This window comes from Chaetodon auriga, chromosome 14, assembly GCF_051107435.1.
Source record: "Chaetodon auriga isolate fChaAug3 chromosome 14, fChaAug3.hap1, whole genome shotgun sequence".
NCBI lineage: Eukaryota > Metazoa > Chordata > Actinopteri > Chaetodontiformes > Chaetodontidae > Chaetodon > Chaetodon auriga.
Genome location: NC_135087.1, coordinates 13,847,228 through 13,872,382, shown reverse-complemented (window position 1 = coordinate 13,872,382; position 25,155 = coordinate 13,847,228). Strand labels below are relative to the sequence as shown.

The window sequence follows — 25,155 nt, the reverse complement described above, 5'->3', positions numbered from 1 at the left end:
ACAATGAAACACCTGACCGTGAGGCCGCTAAGGGAGCGTCAAATCGTGTTTCCACTCCGAAATCTTGTTTTCGTCTCTAATTTTAGCATAGAGCAGAAGATTACCGGTCCAGCACGTGTAATTACCAGGTGAATTATCCACGTTAGAAGTGCTTATTTTGCTGATGAAATTATTGTTAGATTTTAAAGAAAGCAGCAGGCCGGTTCAGGCGGTGAGACAGCTCAAGGTAAACATAGTGTGGATTTGTTCCGCCTGCTGACGAACAGCAAAATATCATAAATCCATATTACCAACATGACAGCACTCAACACAGTCACTGAGGATGTATTGCCACCTACTGGGAAACTGTCTTTCTTGCATTATGTCTATGTCTAGCTATTTTATTTTTATTTTTCCCTTTCCTTTCTCTCTATCAGACCATAATAACACACTTGATTGGTGTCATGAACATTCGGTGGTGGACATTCAATTTACTGGCTGATTGAGTGTTTCCATTTCATACCACTTTGTTCTCTATTCCACTACAATTCACAGGTAAATATCGTGCTTAAAAAAAAAAAAAAAAAAAAAAAGATTTTACATGCAAACACACATGATGAGCTCATATAATAAAATATATACTGCATAGTTATTAATTAAACTACTCAACAGTATGTAGATTAGTTCAAATGAGTTCCAGCAGATAAACGCTACTCACAAAATATTACATAGGTAATAATAATGATGTACCTATGTGCAGCTATCTAATAGTATAACACTTTCACTGAGCTTTCACTGTGAAATGAGCACATCTTCTAGTCACACTTTTACTAAGTCATTATGTTAATGATAATAACAGTGTGTTACTGCTATTTTTATGTGAAGGAGGTGAACGTCTCCTCCGTCACGGCCAATAATCACATTCAGTAAAGAACAAGTGTCAATATAAAGCCGATTTAAGCAGCTGCCATACGTCCACATATCGTATCCTGGGCTATTTTTCTGCTGTTGCTGTAATATTAGTCTCTTTGGATGTGGCAGTAAATGTAAAGGCAGGTGAAGTAAAATAAAGGAGGGAAACAGCCGCATCCAGACCAACAGGCGGCGCTAGACAAAGGAGCAGACACCGCAGTAACGAGAAGAGACGTGGATGAGGCTGAGCAGCGCCGTGTGTGCGTTTGAATGAGTGCGGCTCCGCGGTGCTGAAAGGACAGCTCCTCCGCTCCCTGACATCTGCAGGTAGGCAGCGATGACGACGCTTTCATTGGATGATTGTTTTAATTGCGTCGTCATGGGAGCTAAATGACTGACGCCATCACTGGCACCGGTGTGATCTGTCTCCTGAACAAGGCTAAGGAGGCTGCCGTGGTCGTTGATTGTGCTGTCTGCTCTCTGTCATTTAGGGCTTTCACCGGCCTGCGGTAGAGCTTCCCGGCGTTTCCATAGAGGAGCATTAAGACCCAGCTTTAGGTTTCAGGGTTAGTCTGTGGGAGCTCCTTCATTCCCTCTCACTGTGGTCTGATTCTCTGTGATCTCTACAGCACTAACAGATGTGCAGATCACAGAGAATCAGACCACAGTGAGAGGGAATGAAGGAGCTATTGAGATATTCTTGGTATTCTCAGTGGCCCCCGAGAGTCCCCAGACCCTACTTTGCAGAGAAATGAGTTTCTTCTCAGCAGCACACTTCCATTCTCTTTTTTTAAAAAATGAGATCACACAATCTTTATGATCCATCTCTCCTAACAGCGCTGTGCTGCTTTCACCAAGGATGCTTCATGTGGACAGACCTGAAGCAGATCCTGTCTCTGGAAGCGTTTTCCTGCCTGATCTGCTTATTTCAGAACCAGAATTTATTGCACAAGCATGCGTACATATACAACGGAGCTGACTCCTGATTTAAATTGCTCTCAATGAACTTACATACAGAAAAATTTAAAGGATGATAGAGAAAGACATGAAGCTAAAAACAAGGGCAACAAAGCTGAAAAAGATGGGAAGGAGGTAAAAATACAATACATTCAATGTGTTCATCACTACGGTCATAGTAGGTGGTGGTGTCGTACTGGAGTGCATTATATTAAAAGGCGTTTCTAATATTCTGCCTCTCATATCTGTAACCTGGTGGCCAAAATATTAGAAACACCTCTCAATATGAAGCAGCCCAGTTCAACACAGCTGCAAACGAGAACCTCAGTGATAAACATGTTGTTAAATAAATACGTCTTTGCCAGTGTCAGTCAAGACTGAGCATGATTATCTTTGTAAAGGCAGAATCTATGGAGGAACTGTTGTATTGGGTCACAATGTCTAAATACAAGTGTTTCTGTAAATTGTAGAAAAACATTTTCTTTGTATTTCCATCTTAGCCGGTAAAGTAATCTGTAGGAGCCATAATAAGAAATGAAGATACAGGATATGTTGAGATATAGTTTATTATATACATATAATTGTGAAATTATTCATATTGTTGCTAATCTTAATGTCGCGCCAGTTAAAATATTTCTGTTTCTGTCATGTTGATAGCTCTCAGTTGGGGTTCATTAGTCTGTATTTTGTGTGTGTTTTTTTTAACTAAGACCTGCTGTAACCTGTTTCCATATTAAACCTTTGAAATGGGACTGGATGAGCTCACTGCTCTGAGCCTCGGGCACTGACTCTGTGCTCTCTGTCGTCCCTCTCACACAGACATGTTCACCAGGATGCTAAAACTGAGACTTCTCAATGCTGTAGCACCTGCATACTTCTTCATGGCTACAGCAGTCACCTTCATTTTGCACTTCTGCTTCTTCATCCCAACAATCTTCCCAAACCCGGACACATCACTGAGGGGGTCCACGACTCTTCACACAGTTGTTTTCCTTTTCTTGATGTTCAACGCGCTGGGAAACTACATAATGACTATCAAATATCCTGCTGAAAGCACCAGCGAGACTGCGGTGCCGGTGTGCTCGCCGCACTGCTCGGACAAAGTGGACGCGCACTACCTCCTGAACGGTCGGCACTTCTGCAAACTGTGTAAGAAAGTCATTCTGAAGAGGGATCACCACTGCTTTTTCACAGGAAACTGCATCGGCAACAAGAACATGCGCTACTTCATCATGTTCTGCATCTACACGTCATGCACTTGTTTGTACTCCTTGGTTCTCGGTGTAGCCTTTCTAACAGTGGAGTACTCCATCTCCTTTGAGAACCCGCTGACCTTCCTCACTCTTCTCCCCCTCTCCACTGGTTACTTCTTCATGGGTGAGTTGTTTAGTAATTCCTGTTTAAGATGATAATCTCATCGTCATGCTGTCCTCCTGAGAATTTGATTTTTCCCTCTCAATCAGGAACAATCTCAGGCTTGCAGTTGTTCCTGGTGCTGATGCTGTACGTGTGGCTCGGCATCGGCCTGGTCTGTGCAGGCTTCTGCTGCCAGCAGGTGCTGCTGGTGGCCCGGGGACAGACCTGGTGTCAGATGCAGAGGGGGCAGCTCGTGGAGAACCGCAGCCCCTGGATAACAAACCTCAAGGACGTTTTTGGTACCCGCTGGATCCTTGGCCTTATCCTGCCTGTGCAGACAGTGGAGACGTGCTCTGAAGACACAGGTGCACTTAAACAAGACTGAGCCAGCATATTGATAGCTCCAAATAGATCATAGGTTGTAGAAAATGCTTTCTCGGGATCCATGTGGTGATTGATTTTAAATACTAAATGGATGCTTTATGACCTTTAAAGTAGTCCATGTAATAGTTAGCTGTTTAGCACACATTCCTTTAAGGACAGGAGCCATATATCAGTGTGAAACTTCTGAATAGGTGCATAGTGTAAGTGTATCCTTTAAGTAAGTAGCCTTTGACAAGGTAATATTAAGCCTAGTAAGTTGATCGTTTGGGACACCCTGCAGTTTTACTTGCACTACTATATGTGCATCAGAATATAAAGATGGCTTTGCATAAGTGCATGCGTTCACAGCTTCGCGGTTTTCTATTATGCTATTGATTTGAACGCCTCTGAGATTACCAGTCGAGTGTGTTGCTCTTCCACACCTCCTCGTAGGATGCTACAACGTGACATTCAGGAAATTTATGGTAGTTTTTACAACGTTAAGGGCTAGCGGACAAGGAAACTACATGTGTCTACAGCATAAACTGCCAGGCTTGACAACACCGCTCTGACAATAAACTGTTACATGTTGAGCTTGTTTTCTACTCAAACGAATGTGACTCAGAGAGTTTGATGAAGGTGCAATAACATGCTCCTTTAGAGGAATGAGTGGGGGGTGGGTGGTGGGATTACCTTATTATTATCCAGGGTATTATTCACAATGTGCCATAAACTCATGCTTACGGATGACCCCAAAGATGAGATATTCACTCCACTGCTAATGACAGGGCCCTCTGTATATTAATAGTAAGGACTTTTCACTGTTGTTGCGGCTACAGCCAGACATATTCAACATCATGTAAAAGATGTTTTGGATTTCAATAAATATACTTTTTAGAGCTATTTTGTCTATTCCTGTTATACCAATAAAAGGATTCATATCACAACAAGCATCCATTCTTTGATTTTATGAACGAGCCACTCGGAGCCATAAAGGTAAATAAACGACTGAGAGGAAATGATCTTCAAACAGTTTTTATGACAGTTCGTTATCAGTCAAAGTGACTTTTGCTAAAGAAACGATACAGAAAGCACATTTCACAATGACATGGAAAAAGCTATTTTTTTTAAAAAGTAATCTTAAAGTTGAATTCTTGCAACCCTCCTTTACCCTTTTAAAATGAAGATTGACTCGATTATTTCTTTAGTTTTACAATTGCATGATTCGAAAATATTGCAACAGCAGTGTACTGCTGCTAAAATAAATAATACAATATCTAACGCCGACTTTCAACATTTAGAACCGAACCATTTACGACTTCATGCTTTTCTTTCACCTCTGGATGTACTGCAGAGGCAGGGCATGATCAGTTTTGATTAAGAGAAGTAGATCAATTCTTCGGAGTACATTCAACTTTGTTCCACTTGAAGCCCACAATCTAAGCTGCTCGAGCATCGATATGAAGTACAAACATAAACATATTCAAAAAGGCACAGGCATCCAGATAAACATTTATATTCACATTGTTTTATCAAGACAGAACGCTCATTTAGGGATGCAAGTCGTAACATTTGTCTAAAAATGTCAGTAATCTTATAACTCAAGTGCAAGATTTGGTAATATGAAACCCAAAGAAACTATTAACCAGTCGTTTCTTTGCCTTGAAGTTGCAGTTAAGACATATCACACTGAGCTTAAGCAGCAGGAATGAACATGGCAACAACATATACAAAGTCAAGAGAAATATATCGTATGGCTACAACACTTGCTACAGTTTATGCTTTCGCAAATTCCTACAAAGTCCTAAAGGTATCTTTTGAAAGAAGGAACTTGCTTTACCAGTCAACTGGCAAACTCATTGTAATGTGCTTGGTTTGTTTAGATTATTCACATAGCTTTAGAGTTGGTCAGAAACTTAATCATAAATAAATAAAAGTGACACCAAGTAACACACTTATTAAAAAAAAACTTATGTCTTGTCATCCTTCTGGACTGTAAGCTACCCAGCTGCTGTTTGAGGATATAAGCTGTTAGTATATACACTTCCTCGTCTGCTCTTTCAATTTCATTTACCATTCGATTTAAAAACAAAGTAAATAATTAAAAAAAAGGACAAGGCATTGCCCTATTGAGTCATGATGCTCCTCTATAAAGAGGAAATCCACACCAGGTTTTCTATTTGATTTAAAAAGTAAAAAAAAGGATGCTTATATTTTCAGTTGACTAAAGCCATCACATTCAAGGCATGTATGAGGAACTAACCCCATGTGTCCTCCTGTGTGCTGTAAGGCATGCGTTATATGCAATTAGGAGTAGAACATATAGAAGCCATAGCCCTATTGCAAGTGATACTTGCCATTTTGAAGCAGTAGAGGCAACAAAATTCATTATAGGCAAGGGTCTGAAATGTAAGCACATGCTTCCTAACTCCTGCTCGGTATTCGTAGATGTGCTTCAGCTTCGTATTAGACCAGCAGTTCTGACGGTTTTTGGCTCTTTAACTCGCAAATTTAAGATGTTCTGTCCTTACAACCTCCTGACAAAAGTGTGAAAGTAAATACTTGAGTTAAAAGTTACAGTTTGTTTAGTTATAATGTGAGAGGCTGTACTGACTTTTTCACACAGAGAAAGCTTCAATTGTAAAGATTTGAGATGTTTTCACATTCATTAAATCATCTTGTGAACCTCTGACTAAGAACTGCTGGTCATGTCCTTCAAAGCGTTACTCCAGGACTCTCTGGGATTTAGCTCCCCACTGCTCCTTGTCTGTGTGCTGCAGAGAGAGCTGCAGTTTAGTCCACAGCTGTTGGTCTCCGCTGCTCAGAGCCTCCAGCAGCAGAGCCGTTTGCTCCTGAAGCTGCTGCAGCTGACCTTGGGTGCGCTTATTCTCCTTGATCAGCTGCTTTGTGCGCATGGTGATCCCCAGCAAGCCAGATTTGTTGAGAATATTGTAGGTATTGCTGAAACGTTTCAGTTTGTTACTGTCCATTGAGAGGGGATCCTGGTATTTGTCGTCATGCATCGTGTTGCTGTCAATCTCTGTCCTGAATTCATCTGTGTAGGGGAGCAGAGAGCTGGTCCCTGCCAGCTGGGAGAGAGACTTGTCACCGAGCTGCTCCTGACTCTCAGCCACCTGTGATTGGTTGTTTGCCGCTTCAAAGTTGGGTATGGGTTTGACTGGAGACAGTGCTGGCTGCGGACCGGGGGAGCTGTAGAGCCTGTGGCCGCGGTGGTGCCTCCTCTGTCGCTGGTCATGTCTTGACATTGAACTCACCCTCACTTTGGAGGATCCCACCCTCTTAGTGGATGCGTCTACAGGGTGTGGGGCGATTCTAGGATATGACTTGAGGATGGGCATGTAGCTTTTTGACTGTCGGGTATTTTCAGAGCCAGTCTTTGGAGAGCTGCTGCTGCCATTTGACACCAGGGGCTGAAGAAGGACCACCTGTGACTGAGGCATCACTTCCAAGGGTGAAGGAAAGCCCCACTGTTTTTCTGCTGGAGCCATCGTGGACGGCTAGACAGAGAAAGAGAGAGAGAAAAATATCCTTTTAATATCACGTTATAACCTATGGTGTAATGTCAATAATACAACACTGACTAAATACAAATTAAAGAAGAGAAAGAATAACAAAATACAAATGAATGAAGGCTAACACATATATACATTCATTTGACCCATAATATTACAAAACCGAATATAAACAATACTCAGGAGTGACACAAACATGACTATGGAAAAAAGACAAAAAAGGCAAACTTCATAGCAAGTCTATTAGCAGTGTGAAACTCTTAAAAAGAGTTGAGAGCCAAAGCTCAAAGGTAAGGATGCAGTTAAAATCCTCCAGAAATAATGAAAGAAACAGCACCAGGCAGAGGCAGACAAGCATCGCTGCATTTTACCTGCTTTAAGACAAAGTTATTCATGATGATCATTGGAGACAGTCCAGCATACGATCCTCCCATCACAGCCACCTGTGGACCTCTCTGGTCCTGGCCGACGATCAACCCATTCCTTCCTGCATCTTCAGAGTCTGTCAGGTCGACTGTACTGAGATACTCTGAGCTGGCATCTGTGAAGCAGAAGACAAGCATATGGGTCTCATCACACTTAAAAGCAACAGATTTACCTTTGTATCGTGTGCCAAGGCAGAACATTAGTGCTATGAAAACAACGCAGATAAGCATCTCCATAGCATCGGGAAAAGGATACCATAAACCTGAAGAAGAGGGCTAAAACAAATCCAGGTCAGCTATCACAGTGTAAATAAAGGTCATAAGGAAAACTGACCTAATACAGAATAACCTACATAGAAAATGTGACCTAGATCTCTAGATTTGATTAGAGTTGACCTTGTTTATTACTTAATAGTTGCTTTTTTTTCTAATCATGTAAAATCGCTCATCACAGGTACACCTAGATCAAAAACACCCTACTGGCAAAACAGCAATGTAAAAGACATAAAACAGACAAAATACGTAAAAGTGTATAACTACAGAGAAACATGATTGAATCAAACCTGAGAAGCCTGAATCTCGCTCCAGGTCTGGCTTGGATGCTCCGAGGTGTGTTGCCCTGGTGAACTGTGGTATCCTGTGTCTGTCAGGTCTACTAAAACCGCTCATGTTTGTCTCTTCTGGAAAAGCGGAGAGTTAAAGAGGTTTAATGTAACTGTCAAAGTGCCCTGAGTTCAGGGTATGTACAGGCAAAGACAAGACTACAGGTTAGTTAGCATCCATTTACACTGAAAAAAATGATGAGACACAGTCAACTTTTAAGCATAACGCTTGTGCCTTTACACTTTATTATTTACTTGATTTCAGGGTATAGTTCAGCTCAGTTGTACACAGACTGAAGAACTGTTTAGTCTGTTGTACATAAAGTATCGACCAGTAATTTAGCGTTGATCGATAAGTAGATCAGTGCCATCTCCCTGATCAGTCTATTCTACACCAAGGGCCACAAAATAGCAAACACTAGCTTCATGTTATGCAGTAAAACAGCCCCGTCATAGAGAGGCCACTCCTTACAATATTTTACTACACGCATTGACAGTGTTACTTTAAGGTGTTAGTGTGTGGGCTAAACTGTGCAGCGCGCTCTAAACGTGTATTAGACTAAACATCAGTGTAAAGACGTGTTACTAACATTATGTCGAATACATTCACAGGGGAAACCTAATGCACACCCCTATGATATACTGATGATACTGGGTTAGGAACATTAAACATTAAAAAGGTCAAAAGGCTTAACATCGTAATATTAGAGTACATTATTATAAAAGCTGTGTCCATTCATTGAATTGCACTTGACGTTTAGGGGGCCTGTCACCCCCCATGCAGCCAATCTGATTAACTGACAAACATTAATTTACGGAACTCTTGTGAAAGGTGCTTGTCACGATTGCTCAAAGTATAGTGACGACGACGTCCAGGAAAACGATAAAACTCATAAGCTAGGAGTCTCAACTGTGCAGCATTCATGACTTAAAATAGCTAACCTAGCACTGTTGTTTACACACGCAACTTTGTCAACACACACTGTTAACGACAGTTTACTTGTTGGTTATTTCCTTTAACCTGTTTTGACAACTACGCCACCACAAGTAATAAAATCTTAGTCCGCGCAATAAAACATTAGCTAGCTGTTATCGGTATCAAAAACAATCCGTGTCGCCGTTTGCTGCCCTGCCCCTGCGCCGTCAACATTAGCTCAGTTAGCTCAGTTAGCTAGGTGACGCTAGCTGCCGTAGCTCCAGCTTGGTAGCTAACTCATCACGACACTATTTGGCTAATATTATTACTTTTGCCAACCTTACCAGTGTGCTCTTCGTTTAAAAACAAATATCCGTTTAGAGTGGCATCCAAGGTTGTAATTTTCCTGTTGTTGTACTCGACTCTGGTCTAGCCCCTCCTTCTTCTTCTTTGGTGTCTGACCGCAGCTGGCATCTGGCACCGCATTACTGCCATCTTCTGGACTGAGTTACCTCCTACAGCATCACGTTTGTCCCTGTTCTCTCTCTACGTATTTCCTGCTACAAATAAGCACATGTTCTGCAGTTTCTGGGACCTGACAATGTTGACAAAGACCCCGGACAGTGGTTGTCTGTCTCTTTGTTTATAGGGGGCAGCAAGACAATACTGAGGGCTCCAATGCCCCCGGTGGAGGTTGCCAGGTAACTGGTGAGATGTTTTTCTTCCATGAGGAAATGGGAGCTCCTGTTTTTCTGTGTGAGCAGCCCCCGAAGGCTCTAAACATGGACCAAACAGCATTCTTTAAAACCTCTGCTGGATATGATACACGTATATTTTATGGATATCGTAGTCAAGTGTTTGGAGAGAAAAGAAAAATACAATGGCAGTCTCTATTTAATAAAATAAATCACACCAGAGAAGCTGACAACCATACCAATTTAATTACAAAATAAATATTTAAATGAAATAAAAATACTAACACAGTAGAAATGTTACTTTTTACATTTTCATAAAGATTTTCTTTGTGTAGTACATGAAAAAAAAAAAAAGACATAAGAACAACATTTTATGTAACTACTTCCATTGATCCCTTCCTTACTGCAGTGTTTCCAAAAACAGACAAAGGAAGACGCCTGTGGTGTGGCCTTATGGGAGTCTTGTGTCACCAGGGTGGACGCAAATGTATGCTGTTTAACTGCACAGAGCACAGCAGTGCTTTTATATCTGTGACAACCTTGCAATCACATTAACACAAGAAAACAATAATTATAATTGATACTGTTTGATGGGCATCAATACCAAATGGGCAGCACTTGTGTGTATTGATTACTGTGGTATTGATCTGCCCGTCCCTACTGGGCTTGCCACATCCGCTCTGCAGGCTACTACACACTTCCTGGTGTGCTTTTTAAATAACCTGATGTTTGTGTTATTATTAGACCACTTTGTCTTGCAGGCCCAGGTATTCATCCACCTTTTCACCTGTTCCTCTCTTTCAGAATGGTTTCAGCAATGATTAGATTCTGTATTCATTTATAAAACAGTTGTAATTAACATTGTCGTCCCTCCAAAATATTAGCGAAAGATTTTTTCAAATTTTTGACAATTTGATTCATCAGTTAGTTATTTATACAAATCTCCTACGGACAAATCTCCTCTGATAAATATTCTTATTTATTCTTATTTCAGTCTGAACTGACAGACTCGTGCATTTCACAGCCGAGTCAGACGATTCCAATAAGCTGATGAGTGTGACTGACAACACTGTGCTATGTCTAATCTGAATTGTACAGTAGAGCAACATAAAAAACCAAAAAAAAACCCCTTTCCTATAGAGCAGTTTGAAACACTGTTTCCATAAACACTAGAGGGAGACATTTCATTATTGCATGATCACAGCAGCGACGCACTCGGTCCAACAAGTGCTGCTATGACAAGTCAAGGCTTCTTGGATAATGCATGAACGAAGGCTGACAAACTTTTTAAAGGTTGCTGGTCCACATAAATTCAGCTGTATCAATAAATATAGACTTTAAACCACCTTTAAATACCAAAGAAGCAACCAAATTACAATAACTGGTACAGTAATAACTAGTATAAACGAAAAGGCAATCGATCTGTTTGGTTCTACATTGCACTGGCTCCCAGGCATGTCCATTGTTTCAGCAGTGTTTCCACCAATCAAAACACACTTCCTGTTGAAGCTTGTCATCACAAACGCTGTGCCCATCGGCAGGAGGGCATGTCAGCAAAACGACCCAGCTGTTTGAGTCTCTGGGTGCAGACACAGTATTGATAGATGAGCGGAGGAGACTCGTGATGCCGTCACTGGGTTGAAATAAATAGTGAGCCACACTGCAACAGGGGGTTGGGTCGCCACTGTAGTTACCTGCGAGGGATCTGGCACCTGACAAACACGAGAAAGAATAATGCAACTTTAATGCTGCTGACTGATAGCTGGAGCGTATTCTGTCTGCCGAGGTTGTGCCATCACCTGTCGCATTCTTTTGTTTTTTGTCTGTCCTTTCTCTTCCTTCCTCTTCCTCTTTGCTTTTTCCTGCAAGAGAAACAAAATTACCAATAAGCCTGAAATCTCTGAGATGGATAATCATTATTCTTTTCAACAATATATTCATGTTCTTACCTTTCAACTTTCACAATAGGTTTCCTGACTCTGAGGAGTAAATGTTTTAATAAATTAGAAACAACATCCAGGTCCAATATTGGTTAATAGTCACTGTAAGTACTTTCCGACACTGTCTCTTAGAAATTAATGTGTTTCACTGAATCCATTTTAATAAAAATAAAGCTGGAATGTGTTCACTGGCATTATTTCTTTCTAGCCAAGGAAGTGCCACATTTTTGTGCCACACACAAGTTTTATGGCGGAGGTTGCGGGTGGATGGTGAAGCCGGGGACTGGGCTTCACATTTGTCTTGTGGTTAGCTTTTGGCAAAAGAAGTTAGGGAAGTTAGGGAAAGACTGTGGTATTTGGTTCAATGCTAATAAAGTAAGCTTAACTTCCTAACCAAATGGCCATGGTTGCCTAACTTTAACCATAAAAAATCTCAGTCATGCTTTAGTTGCTATGAGAGAATATTATAGGAAAACAAATAAAATATGGCCAGCGAACTTTTTGGAGATGTTTTCAGCCTGAACATTTTGTGACTTGGCGGATACAGTTATTCATTCACTCAGTAGGAAGATGAAATGTAACTCAGCACTTGGCATTGCTTCGCTCTTGTGAATCAGCAGTATGTAAACATTAACCTCCAGGAGACAGGGTTGGCATTTGCATACTTATGGGTATTTCACAAATGTCACAAATTCTGACTTGTTTTCTTACCTACATTCACATGTCTGATGCTCCACAAACGTCATCTCAACATATTCTTGATCCGGCTCTGATGGCCTGATTTTCAACAGCTGAGGGATGAAACGAGTTAAGATTATCAACAGAAGCAGTGGCAGTATGCACAGGCCGGATCACACGAGTTTAACAATCATACCGTTCGATTCCCTCGTCTTACCTGCATGGTGACGTTTGAGGTTTGGGTGGGATGGCACTCCAGGTTTTCATCCCCACAGCAACCTGCGCACCTCACCAGCGGCACACAGGAGGGGCTGTAGATGTGCTCCACCTCTGTCGGGTACTCCTGCACCACCTCCACCAGCTTCTCAATGGTCCGGCAGAAGCTGCGACCCCACACTTCTTGGAACATCAACACTGTGGATGAGAGTGGGAGGCGAAGTGTGGGTCACTTAGCAGCTGTCAGCTGTGTTTCTCATGAGGAATCGTGCTTTGAGAAGACAATACAGATGCTGAGCAGAACCTGTGATCAGATAAATGTACCTTACATGCACAGAGGGCAATCAACATCCAACTTATTTGACGCAGGCGAAGCTTAAATTGAAGAGCAGAAAAAAAAAACTCTTTGTCCAAACCACACTATTAATGATGCTGTCATACACAAACCGAGTACCCAAAAGTACCTCAATAATCCAACACTGGCGACCTTATTCCATGTACACAGAAACATAAAACCAGTTGCGATACGCCAGCGTGTATCCTGTTTTCATTTTGAAGTAAAAATGTTTGTTTAATGTACAGTATGCTTTCCTGTGGGGGTCTATGTGTGAAAGTGTCCCAGTTGCACAGTCTGTGGGGGAGGAACAGGGACGACTACAGCCGAACAAACAGAGAAGGAAGAGAAAACAAACACGGCCATGAACAGAACCCTGCTGGAGCTGGAGCTGAGCTGCCCCGCAGGCACCTCTGGGACTGCACTGACCTCCGGGGGTCACCGAATGGAGCCTGACACCACAACAGCTGTTTATAAAGGCAGACAGGCTGGAAGGAGCACGGCTGGGGAAGCATCTACGGTAGAGAGATTAGGCCACGAACTTTAATGTTGTATGACGCATAGGGCCAGTTCGCTGGCCAGTTACAGCTCCTTGAGATGTGTCTGCTGCTTTTCTGGCCTTCTCTGTTACATGTACTCTAATCCTCTGGCAGCAGGTTCCACAAGTCATTCACACCAGTTCATTTTGGCTGCATTAATGTACAGCAATATGAGAGAGGAAGAGGATATGAATGGCGAAGGTAAGCAGTTGTGTAATCTCGGCTAGTCCAGACATGTCCTGCTCTTATGTAAATTCAGATCAATTCATTGAACTTATGCAAGATTGAAGAGCTTGGTAATTTTTATATTTCTCAACAGTGCATGACAAACACAATATGACTGAATACACCTCTCACAGGTATTTTGGCAGGGCTGGCATCTGTTCATTTGGTTTCCAACAGACTTGCATCACATTCCACCATAATCACTGCAAAAATAAAATACTTGGCACTACTTTTTCCTCAGTGACTGCATTGTGTTAAAAGGAACATCCCCACTTCGTGAAGATTTCAGAAATGAAACAAGCAGAAATTCTTACCTTCAGTTGTACTGTTTATGCCTGACAAGGGTAGACTCTGCAACAGAAACAGAAAAAAAAATCAATGAAATTAAAAAAAAAACCAAACTCTTGTTAGTTGAGAATCCAAATGATAATGGCAAACATATGAATGTAGGCAGAAGAAAGCGACATTGCACCACCTGCTACCTTCATACACACCTTTCAAACCTGAACATGCAACAAAACATTATATCCTGCATATAAAGATGCCATCAGCCTGTCTCCTCCGGTGGTGAAAGACGGAACTACAGTGAAATAAAGCAGACGATTGCTCACCTTTTTTTTGCCTGCCCTGCAGTGGAAAAGTCTCTCTGACAAGCAGCAGATCCAGTGTCTCATATATGTCACTATTCTTCTGTGTGCCCAACTGTTTAGGTTCAAAACCTGTTTCCTGTGGTGTAAGATTCAGCTCTCTATTTATTTTCCCATTAATGGTTTCCCCCTCCGTCTTGATTTTTTCCCATCATCCCATGATAAACAGAGTGCATTTCTCATTCGCCTGGGAAAAAACAAAACCTCTGGTTGACTCCGTCTCAGGAAGAGGAATCTATGTTTGATAAAATACCCTCCAGCAGAAGAGCTGGAGCGGCGGCAGACAACCTGCCTCCGCAATCTCTCCTCATCACTGGTGTTACATTGCAGTTTCTGCGTAGCACACCGAGCTGATGACATTTATACTGTGACACTGATAGTGGCATTAACTGAAAGTGTTGGACCAAAAGTTGTTATATAATAGCAAACAGACAGACAAGGACTTTCCCAAATGATGGCAATAAGGCATCAAATGCATCTACTTCCTGTTATGAACCTAAATTAGTTTGTGTGTGAGGATACTATCTATCAGCACAGTGCTCCATTTTTTTTCCCCAAAGAATGTGATAAAGAGGAATGTCCTGCTTTAATGATGATGATGCATTCACAGTTGCACAAACATTTCAGAGGTTCCTGTAAAGCTGTCTCTCTATTTGGGACAGATCTGTCTTCTCTGCAACAGAACGTACTGTATGACAGATAACAATAGATACACAAGAGCTTCCAGTCAACCACTTAGCTTCAGTCCTCCCTGTGTCAGGCCGATCTGTTCAGGCATCGCTTTTTTCCCCCAAAGTGCCTGGTCATCTGTCCAAAAGGTACAGCTGTTCCTCTGACAGAGGAGTTGTTCTATGGAGTGGCATTCATTGAACTGTGTCGGCTTTACAACAGCACCACAGGACATAAGCTCCACTAGCAGAATCCGCTTCAAGCACAGCATGGGAAAGTCACAGTTCAGTTTAAGTTATTGTTAAAAGTCACTTCCACACTCTAGGGCATTGATTTTTTTTATTTTTTATCCTCTCTAGCAATGCCAGGCGGATCAAACAAATCCTTTTCCAGCGTTAATTGGCACATGATCTGCTCTCTCTCGCTCTCTCTCGTCTTGTCTTTGGGTGTTCATGAGGTTGCTCCACATCACAAGGGTTTTTTGGCTCTGGTCTCGGTTGCCGTTCAGAAATGTGGTGAGGTGGGGAAGATTTTCTGACCTCGGTCAGGGGTTAAGCCTTGACATGGTGAGGAAGCATCTTTGGCACCTCCTGTGGTTCAGAGCAGAGGCTGCCAGATTATTAAAGGCTGCATGAAGATCCTCACGTAGCCATTCCTTCCTCCTTGTGCACTCACAGCATTACTGAGTGATTAATAGTGACTGGGAGGTAATTCACCTCTGGTGGAAAAGGGAGAACCACTTTACATCAGTAAATGTGTATAAACTTGTCCAATAAATCCCAGAGGCAGGATTGTTTTATTGTCCTCTCAAAGTTTCTTTCACTTCAGTCCCTGATGACCTTTTTCAAGGGGTTTTACTTGTCCTCAGTGAAGGTCCAACATTGCCTTGTGTCATTTTCATTTACTGTTTTCATAACGTGGGTGTTAAGACCTTTGAGACTAACTGTGATTAAAGGCTATACAAACTTGACTTGACCAAACTATAAATTCCTCTGCGCTTGGCCAGTAATGGAATACCTAGACTCGGGGTCCTCTGCATAGTATGCGCAACATCTGGGTTTTTGGAAAAGACAAAACTGTTGTGAAATCATTTAAATAGAGACATTCCAATCCCAATTAAAAATAACAAAAACATCAAACAGAAGAAAAAAAAAATCCTCCACAGTGCTGAGTTTTGCAGGCTCGATTTGCTGCACAGTTGAACACTATATATATTGCGGCTGATGGTTGATTAAACATCAAAGGTTGGGTGATGCACAAGAAAACAGCCCCAAAAGCAGCTGCGGAGGGAAAATAAAAACATACTGAGCTGATAAATTGCCGCAAGAGGTTGACTTTATTACAACACATTTGGCAAACATCAAATATGTAAAAGAAAAATCGATATAATCCTCAGTTCCACTGATTAAATCTAGAGTGGATAAGGGAGACATGGATGAGTGCTATAATGCTGGAGTTGAAAAGTGAGCCGCTCTCAGAAGTTTCACTGATCTCGCTCAAAGTTGGTATGCTGCAGAATCATCGACCTGCAACTAACAATTACTTTCATAATCAAAGAATCTATGGGCTATTTTTTGTGAAACCATTTATTTTATAATGTCATAAAAATGAAAAATGCTCAAAGTGGTGTGTTAACGTTGCTCATTACTCTGAACTGAAATCATAGGTTTTCAATTTAATTGGGAAAGGCATGGAAATCCCGCCTTTGAGCTTTCCTGTATGCATCATTTGCGTATTGTTACTTGGATAAATGACTTCAAGATTGTTATTGATTAACTGTCTCATCATTTGTGCCAGAGAAGTTCTCATGTGATAATGAACTCGGCAGATACGTAATCAGGGTCATGCTACCCCTGCCCGCTCTGGCCACTGTCCCATGGTTGTACGAGTTGTTTGCAGCTCTTAACATCTGGTTCTCAGGGACCTTTTGCTCACCGAGAATGACCAGATTGCTTTGCAGATTGAGGGGCAGTTAGTTTGAGAAAAAGAGGTTAGATTAAAACATTTAGAGCTGTTATAAGTCCAGTAAAACTTTGGCATTTAGGGGTTGACATGCTTGATTGCAAAACCACTTTAAAAACTAGTCTCTGATGTTTCTGGAGTCTCCAGTGAAAGTACGTAAGCTGCTGGCTGAGAGTTTGCGCCATCCTCTGGGTCAGATCAGAGGACCTGTTGTGTCCCTGGGCTCCTGCTGTCAGGCCACAGAGGCTCCGGGCCTCATTACTCTCCACTCCCACACAGCTGAACTGCGTCATCTTTAACCTCTTTGCTTAACTCCATCTGTCAGAGGAAGGGCAGCATGCGTAGGGAGCAAAAACAAAACATGATGGGGACCCAGCATCATGGTCATAAAAGATTTTTGACTTTGAGGGTCAAGCTGGGGAGGGGGGTGATGGCTAAATCAACAGCAGGTACTCTGGCCAATAGCCAGAAAGATGTGGACACCAGCCAGCCTGTTTCAGAGTGAGTTTCCTGAAGAGGAATGGAGACGACTTACAGATGCATAATGAAATCAAATGCAGATAGGTTTCTTTACCAGTTTAGCCTAAATAGATAGGACAGTTTGAAGATGTAGAGTGGATGACGTCATCAAGGTTTGTCTTCTCCGTTGGATTACACAACAGTGAGAGTAAGGGTGAGCCATGCTTTGTCATCATGACCATCATGATGACACACTTTCATTGTGCTTTGAATCCGGGCAATGAAACAATGACATTAAAAGATATGCACATACAAAATGTTTGCATGGAAAACACATTTTTTCTTTAATATACGGTTGATATATCAATAGTCAGAGTGGAGCACCATAAAAATGTTCATTTAGGTTGGAGACATTATTTCTTGCTCTCCAACTGACAAAGGCAGACTGGCTTGTTGGGTGACACCTCTTATTGTTGACAATGCCAAAATGTTGAATGTTGAAATTTGGACAAATGTCGTAGTTTAAAGGTTAAGATAACCAGTACTTGTAGTTGCTTTAATTTGGACCGGTTTTGGAAAACCCCTCTTCAACTCCTCTTGGCTCTGGCAATAATGATCGGAGCCAGATTGGGCATTGTGCCACTGTTTACATTGCTTTCCAAAAGGGTCCACTTTCAAACTTAACCTTATTCAGCGAGGGTGACAGTGTGGATAAACAGACCATGGATGAGATGCAGGCTTGTGGTTTGGTCATCTCTCTCAACTAAATCTGTTCTTCCACTGAGTTTGGTGATTTGGGGGATGCATGCAGAGGGAAGATTTAGCAGGAAATGTTTAGAAAGCAAAGCTTGCAAACACCTGAGCTGTAATCCAGACCAGTCAAGCACCTGCATCTCCAACTTGCAACAAACATGTAGGCCGGGGGAGGAGACTGTGTCCTGGTTTTGGTCTGACTGAAACTTGACTGTGAACACGAGACCACACAGGCCAGAGAGCACTAAAGCAGAACAAGCCAATACAAACACAGAGACAGCTAGATGAGTGAGAAACAGAGCTACCTCCCTGCCTCACTGATCCTCCTCATCCATCCTTTATCGAAAACCAGATTCCACATCAGCAACACCATGACCGCGACATTAATTCTCAAGCCTCTCACAGTGCCTGCAGGTTACTGTGTCTATTCCTCAATGCTACAAAAGAAAGCTGGGTTCTGTTTTGTATACATGCGGTGGGTGAACTTACAATGACAGCAGTGCCATTACAGGTCTGACAGTATCCAGCTGGGTCTCTAGGGTGGTCAGGTCAGGGCTTGTGATCACCGAGCACTGCCACAACATCGAAAAATGTCAACAGAGCATGTGGTAAATGTGTCACAACAGTTTCTCAAGTAAGGCGGTTCAACGGAGCCTTTGAAATCCAGAGTTATTCCATAAAAAACTGACACACTTTTAGTTGGGGTGTGATGCAGAGTGAAAGCCACAAAGCAGCATAAATAAACATGTGATACTGTGTGATTTTGAAACGTGCAGTGCCTTCACAATACGTTTCAATTATGAGGAAGCACAAAATAGCTACAGTTCAACTGAGAGTTAGACGAGGAGGTGGATGCCACTCTAACATCTGTTCGCAGATGGTTAGCTTAGCTTAGCACAAAGACTGGAAACAGGGGGAAACAGCTAGCTTGGCTCGTTTCAAAATCCATCTACTGGCACCTCTACAGCTCACTAACTGACATGCTATGACATGTTGGTTTAATATCAACAAAAAATAAAATGTAACAATGGCAAGCTATTGTTTTATGGGGCTTTTATATGCTGTAACATTTCATGGCTGGTAGCAGCTACTTCCTGGAGTCTCCGCTGGTTTCCTGTCCTCATGGTGATGACAAGAATCCAAGAAGTCACTGTGCCTAGTCTCGACCAGTCAAGTTTACCTTGTTACCTTTCAGATTTTGTACAGATTATAGGCAATCTTTGCCCCTGCTTAAATCTAACATACGCCAACATACATTTCTTGACTGTGGCTTGACCATTCAGTTAGAAAGCGAATATGCATATTCCCCAAAATGTCAAGCTATTCCTCCAAGGCTCGCTCTGAGACTCTTTTTCAAGATACAGCTTATATCCCTTCATTTTATTATTCTGTCTTCTGTGAATTTGGAAAACATTACGAGCAATCATGTTTTCTTGTCGTAGTAAACAGTAAATGAGGGTCAAGTGACAGGGGAGAGGTAAAGGTCCATATAAATGTTGATTTAGGTAAACACCATTTCCTCAGTATAAGTCCATTAATGCATGCACAAATGTCCCCCTAAAGACACAAACACGCACAACCACTGTATAAACCATGCAACCCGTCCGCAAACATACACACACACACGACACAGGTCTTGAGATAAGGCTGACCGGTGGTAATTGTGGTCTCTATTACAGTAAACGCTGCTCTCCCTGTGTAAACCACAGTAAATTACATCCAGATGGGAGATTAAAGCTTGCTGAGTAGACGGCTGCCCCGAGCGCCACCGCTCCTCCTCCTCCACAGGAGGAAGGAGAAATCCATATTTCCTGATTGCGATTGCGACCCTCCCTTGGGCCTGCACATTACAACTAGAGAGAAATACCACAACAGCGCAAGTAAGAGGCCTATCAGTCAACAGGTCACTACCACTACATGGTCCTGCATGCAGACATCTGAACTAGAAAGATGTGCAAGCTTATGAGAGAGAAGGAAGATTTCTATTGTTTGATTGTGGATAACTGAGCTGCATCTTGACAAAAGCTGTTGCTCTTTGATTCTGAGGAACTGAAACCTGCTGGTTTGATGTCGTTTTGAATATTTATGAACCCCTTTTTGCTTGTGAAACTTGTAGCTGGAAATGTGATGTCATGCTATCTACACTTGACTAGTTAGGAACAAGAATAAGAAAAACACACCACGAACACAAACACAGACACACGTGCGCGATACAGATGGTCAGACTCAAGTATTGTTTTGCTGCTGGTGATGACGTAAAGGAAACACCTGTGTAACGTCACGTCCTCACACTCACACATATAAGAGCAGAAGGTGAAGCTTGCTGACGTCTTTTTGTTTGCTCAGAGACATCAGGAGCACGGTTCACCAGCGAAGTGATGAGTCCAGCTGTATTTTTTCCTGCATTCGGTTTCTATGGTCCACTTTAAGACAGATGAAGAATTTAATAATCTCATACCAAAGAGGCTTATAATTCTCATCCTTCACTGATTTTCTTAATACAACAGAAATGTTTTTAACCCTGAGTTGTACAACTGTCCACATCTCCAGCACTCAAGTGGAAACGCTGACTAATGTCAGTCAGGTTTGGTTGTGTTGATGCAAGATTTCACCTGCATTATTATACACACCTCACTATGACGATAAAGACCGAGCACTGCACACGGACCATCCCAGTGGTGTTTTAATGAGGTGGGGAAAAAATGTCGAATAGGCAGGAGGCAATAGGTACTGCAGAGCAAAGTACAGGCAGGATTTAAGCAGTGATATACGCTGTGTTGTAGTTTAAACACACACTGTACATGCACAGTCAGCGTGTGGTTTACATACACAGGAAGTACCAAGAACAGACCGAACAAGAGAATGTGTCGAGGAATGTGAACAAAATAGCCAGTGGAGGGCAATTATATCATACTCTCCATTACAGCCTTGGTGACAGGGTGACCAAGAGGCCACCATTGTTCCAAAGGGAAACCCAGGTGCTTCCACCCTCTATCCAGAGCCATAGACAGTATGTGTGGGACAGTTTCAAGAGCATGAAACACATGATTCAGAATCACTGTTATTGAGACACAGGAATTCTATCACTTGTATCAGCATAAATATGTGATGAATCACAACATAGCAGCAGTGCTTCTGCAAAAAGTAACTAACTGATGAATAATGACTGTGGTACTTTATGCCTTCATAACACTGGTTTAGATGTATAACTTATACTCAGCTGTCACCATGTCCTCAAAACTACTTGACCTTTACACCATAACATTAACATAATATATCCTGCTGCAATGCAACATGCAGTGGTCCACAATAAACATCTGCCTTGTTTCATCAATCATATTTACATGACAGAGGGCTTTCTTTGATGAGAGGTGATTGCATGTTTCTACCACACACACACACACACACACACACACACACACACACACACACACACACACACACACACACACACACACAGACACAGAAACTCTGAGCTATGTGGTAAATCCCTGGTAGTAAAGCAGAGTTCTCAAGCAGAACTGAAGTTAGCCCCACCCTCTCTTGGCCACCTCACGTCTCATAGCAGACAAGAATGACTGCATGAGTCACAAGGCTGCTGATGGAAGCTCCAGCTGTGACAGTGATTAGAAATCATCATTATCAATTAATGGCACATTTTTATGGGTGGAGGATCACAAGGACAGACATTTATAAATAGCGTTCCCAAACACATGGCCAATATTTGCTTTTTCCACTTTGGTCTGACAGTTCACTGTGGGAGCTGGCAGGACAGATACCTACCAGAGGAGTCTCAGGAAAGCATGAGAGTCTGCTAAAAATGTGAAATATTTGGGTCCTTGGAGGTATTTATGGCTAAATCTTTATGTGCGTCTTTGCACTAACCCTAAGCTGATCTTTCAACATGTAGCAAAGAGCGGCCACTGAAGGTTTAGAGAACAACCTCAAAAATAGCACGTCCAGATCCTCACGGACCGTATGACCAGACAGATAGCTTGTTGAATCTCAGAGTTGTTTAGTTTACATTTGCTGTCAGTCTTTTGGACAGCAGGAAGCCAATTAACCTGCTACATGTTGGGGGCCCTGGATTTTATCACTCTTATTTTGACTGAGCAGGCCATGAGCTGATTATGAGGATTAGTGTAGATGTGGTGATCCCATGCCTCTCCCACTCACCCTCAACTCAGTAACAGCTGCAAAGTCTCCGGCTTGAGAATCTGGTGGGACATGGAGCGTTTTCCAACCTTCAGAGCCTGAGAGCGTGATACTTCTATACGCAGACCGCAGCCTGGCAAAAGGGAAACTGCTGCGTTGTTCAACAGGCAGCAGCAGTGTATGAAGTGTGACAGGGAATGGATGCAAGAATGGCCTGGTTTTGCATTAAACATGAGATCGCTGCCAGCCTACAGCCACCTTGGGAGGAAATCAGAGAACGAATGGGTTCAAGAGTCTGAGCGTTAGTTGGCACGTGTCCCACTGTCCGATGCCACCTCTTTTTACAAGTGTCTTTACGGCGCAACACAGGCCTTTGAATGAGTTCTCACTCCAGTTTCAGCTCTGTCCTGTTCTGGCACATTTTCATTATAAGACTAACAGGCAATGCCAGGCAACAGAGAACAGAACGGCTTTGTACTACTGCCAGTCTGGCAGTGACAACCTATGACTGGCTTGAAATGATCTTTCAATAGATTTTTGTACACATACACACCGGTCTATCTTTATCATGGTGTTTATTCACACTGCATTTACCCATTAGACATATATATATATATATGCTGATATAAAAAGACAGGACTGTAAAGCTGCGGGCACACAAAGAGAAAACTGAAGACTGTAAACTTTCTTGCCAGCTTTACCTGATACACTGCCAACACTTTCAGCCTGTCTGACTCACCAGGATCGGTTACCTCTCCTGCTGCAAGGTTTCAAAACTCTGCCTATTAACATTCAAATATTTACTTGAGAAGAGTGTTTCCTTGATGGAAATGTACACAGCGGGAAAAAAAAAGACATCTCATCATACAAGAGTGGGAATATAAACCATGTCTGTGAAGCCGGGCTTTAAAGTATAATGCAGCTGTAATTATAAGCTTAGTCCGCTTCGCCAGATATAACAGTGAGTCATTTTGCATCATGTGTTCCACAGGCAGGGTGATGCAGTTTGTCACGTTCCATCTTATGAATGAACTCAGCTGCTTGGTGCTCATTCACAACGGTGTGAAGGTGTCAAAGCATTATTAGCACTTCATCCATAAGCTTCTGCTGACTCAGCCATGTACATTTCACCATATAACAGAGTTTTAACATATCAAACAACAGACACATTATGTAATATTACACCAAGAGTTGGATCAGTACTTTGTAGTTTTAATAGTAGACACAAATAATCTAACTGGAGTGTAAAAAATCTTTATGTGATGACTTTAGTTTTGGGTGAAAACGTCAGAAATCTCTTAAAGCTTCACTGGGTGTAAGTGAACTTCCTACCTGTGCAGGTGAGAGCAGCAGATAAAGCGCGACCGCAGTCTGGATGACAAAACTGAGTTTCATTTCGCGATGTCTGAGACTGGAGACGGGGGGTGTTGATGGCTCCCGATGCAGACAATAAAGATAAGATGAAAAAGAAAACAATCCAACAAAAAGTCCCAAGCAACCCAGAAAAGAAAAAAGATGCTGACCCGGAATTTCCAAGTCGTCCTTCCCGGTTCAGTAATGCAGAGAATGAGCGCAGTCACGTAGCCCCGCTGCAGCGTGTAACCTGATGATTGTGCTTACTAATGAATAAGGCCCCGGAGACGAACCGGAGGTGCTGGGGCAATAAAAGAATACTGTCAAAAATATTTTTCACATTTCATGAAAACACAAAGCCTAAAAAGACTCGTGGAATAACAGCAGCCAGTCCACACAAAGCATATTCAGTGCACAAAGTAGAGAGAGAGTGTGCTCCGTCCCAAAGCGCTCCAGAAACCTTCCACGAGGCTGCAGCGACAGTTTCAGTTTCTCAGTCCTGCTCTGAGCTCCGTCGGCACAAAAACACACTTGGCTCTAATTGCCCCTCACTACCTATTCACAAGCTGACCATTTAAATCTCCTCCCCTTCTCCGCGCTCCTCGCTGCTGCTTCATCTGCCTTCACACAACTCACTGATGACATGAGGCTTTTTTTTTTTTCTTCACTTCCCCTTCAAGCTGCCACATGCAATGATCACTGACACTGCTGCTGATGCTTTATTTCTGAAATCCAGACTATACACCACAGGTGATTTACACTACAGTATACACAGGCTTGCTGAGAAACTGCTTCTGAGTGCTCAGAAGCTATTCAGGCAAGGTAAACATTCAGAGATCTTCTACTCTAGTGGTGACAAGGATGGTATACTCATTGCTGGCCCGGGCTCCGTGATGCAAAGAGATTTTCCTCAGAGGCTTTAGTATTTGGAGACAGAAAGGGAGATTCCATTACTGTTGACACATAGAGTTAATCTTCAGTGTGGGACTTCTGTGTTTGGAGAAACCCTGGAACGAAAGGATTCCTTGTGGGCTTCCACACATTCCTTCAGCAGTGCTGAATAGCTCTGCCGCCTCCTTCTATTGTACAGACCACACTCAGGAGCGTGGTGTTTCTAAACATCTCAGACACTTTAAGCAGAATAAGCTGCCCCCCCCCACCCATGACCATCATCCCGGACAGAGCGTCAGTAAGTGCAAACAATCAGGGAGTTTGAACGACATTCCTCTAATTAAGATGGGCAATATCACAGTAGTCTTTTCTTTAATTGTATCTCTACATGGCAGTGATGGGTGCACTTGTAAATTCAGGGAAAGGACAGAATGGAGGCAAAGTAAACTGTGGGAATTGGACTCTGCAATTATTCTGTTTTAGCCCAGCCTCATGTTCTGTCTTTGTCTGGGTGGTGAGTTTTCTTTTACAGCAGTATCAATCTTCTTTTCTCTCCCCATATTGCTTCACTATTGCAAGTACAGATGGACCAAAGG

The 25,155-nt window shown here is 42.4% G+C and overlaps 3 protein-coding genes across 3 annotated transcripts; 1 reads left to right on the top strand and 2 right to left on the bottom strand.

The window, feature by feature from the left end:
- Positions 1-1,105: 1,105 nt before the first annotated feature.
- On the top strand, positions 1,106-4,470 carry zdhhc22 (zDHHC palmitoyltransferase 22). Its single transcript, XM_076749259.1, has 3 exons — positions 1,106-1,218; positions 2,668-3,225; positions 3,312-4,470. Exons 2-3 carry the CDS (start codon positions 2,670-2,672, stop codon positions 3,587-3,589), a joined length of 834 nt encoding a protein of 277 aa, XP_076605374.1. The 5' UTR covers positions 1,106-1,218; positions 2,668-2,669; the 3' UTR covers positions 3,590-4,470.
- A 116-nt stretch (positions 4,471-4,586) lies between these two features.
- Positions 4,587-9,512, bottom strand: cipca (CLOCK-interacting pacemaker a). The gene is made up of 4 exons (XM_076749258.1): positions 9,388-9,512; positions 8,089-8,205; positions 7,472-7,641; positions 4,587-7,085 (listed from the first exon to the last, which is right to left on the bottom strand). Exons 2-4 carry the CDS (start codon positions 8,192-8,194, stop codon positions 6,291-6,293), a joined length of 1,071 nt encoding a protein of 356 aa, XP_076605373.1. The 5' UTR covers positions 8,195-8,205; positions 9,388-9,512; the 3' UTR covers positions 4,587-6,290.
- A 454-nt stretch (positions 9,513-9,966) lies between these two features.
- On the bottom strand, positions 9,967-24,197 carry pgfb (placental growth factor b). The gene is made up of 7 exons (XM_076748892.1): positions 23,648-24,197; positions 13,985-14,021; positions 12,574-12,770; positions 12,390-12,469; positions 11,688-11,717; positions 11,538-11,600; positions 9,967-11,450 (listed from the first exon to the last, which is right to left on the bottom strand). The coding sequence occupies exons 1-7, from the start codon at positions 23,708-23,710 to the stop codon at positions 11,429-11,431; spliced, it is 492 nt and encodes a 163-aa protein (XP_076605007.1). The 5' UTR covers positions 23,711-24,197; the 3' UTR covers positions 9,967-11,428.
- Between the last annotated feature and the right edge of the window lie 958 nt (positions 24,198-25,155).

Bases quoted from the DNA above. Each gene is read 5' to 3' on its own strand.
- zdhhc22 (XM_076749259.1), top strand. From the start codon at position 2,670: ATGTTCACCAGGATGCTAAAACTGAGACTTCTCAATGCTGTAGCACCT. The intron at 3,226-3,311 runs GTGAGTTGTTTA...CCTCTCAATCAG, and splicing joins CACTGGTTACTTCTTCATGG to GAACAATCTCAGGCTTGCAG.
- cipca (XM_076749258.1), bottom strand. From the start codon at position 8,194: ATGAGCGGTTTTAGTAGACCTGACAGACACAGGATACCACAGTTCACC. The intron at 7,642-8,088 runs GTTTGATTCAAT...TCTGCTTCACAG, and splicing joins GCGAGATTCAGGCTTCTCAG to ATGCCAGCTCAGAGTATCTC. The intron at 7,086-7,471 runs GTAAAATGCAGC...TTCTCTGTCTAG, and splicing joins ATAACTTTGTCTTAAAGCAG to CCGTCCACGATGGCTCCAGC.
- pgfb (XM_076748892.1), bottom strand. From the start codon at position 23,710: ATGAAACTCAGTTTTGTCATCCAGACTGCGGTCGCGCTTTATCTGCTG. The intron at 11,718-12,389 runs GTAAGAAAACAA...TTTACTCCTCAG, and splicing joins CATCAGACATGTGAATGTAG to AGTCAGGAAACCTATTGTGA. The intron at 11,451-11,537 runs GTGATGGCACAA...CGTGTTTGTCAG, and splicing joins AAAACAAAAGAATGCGACAG to GTGCCAGATCCCTCGCAGGT.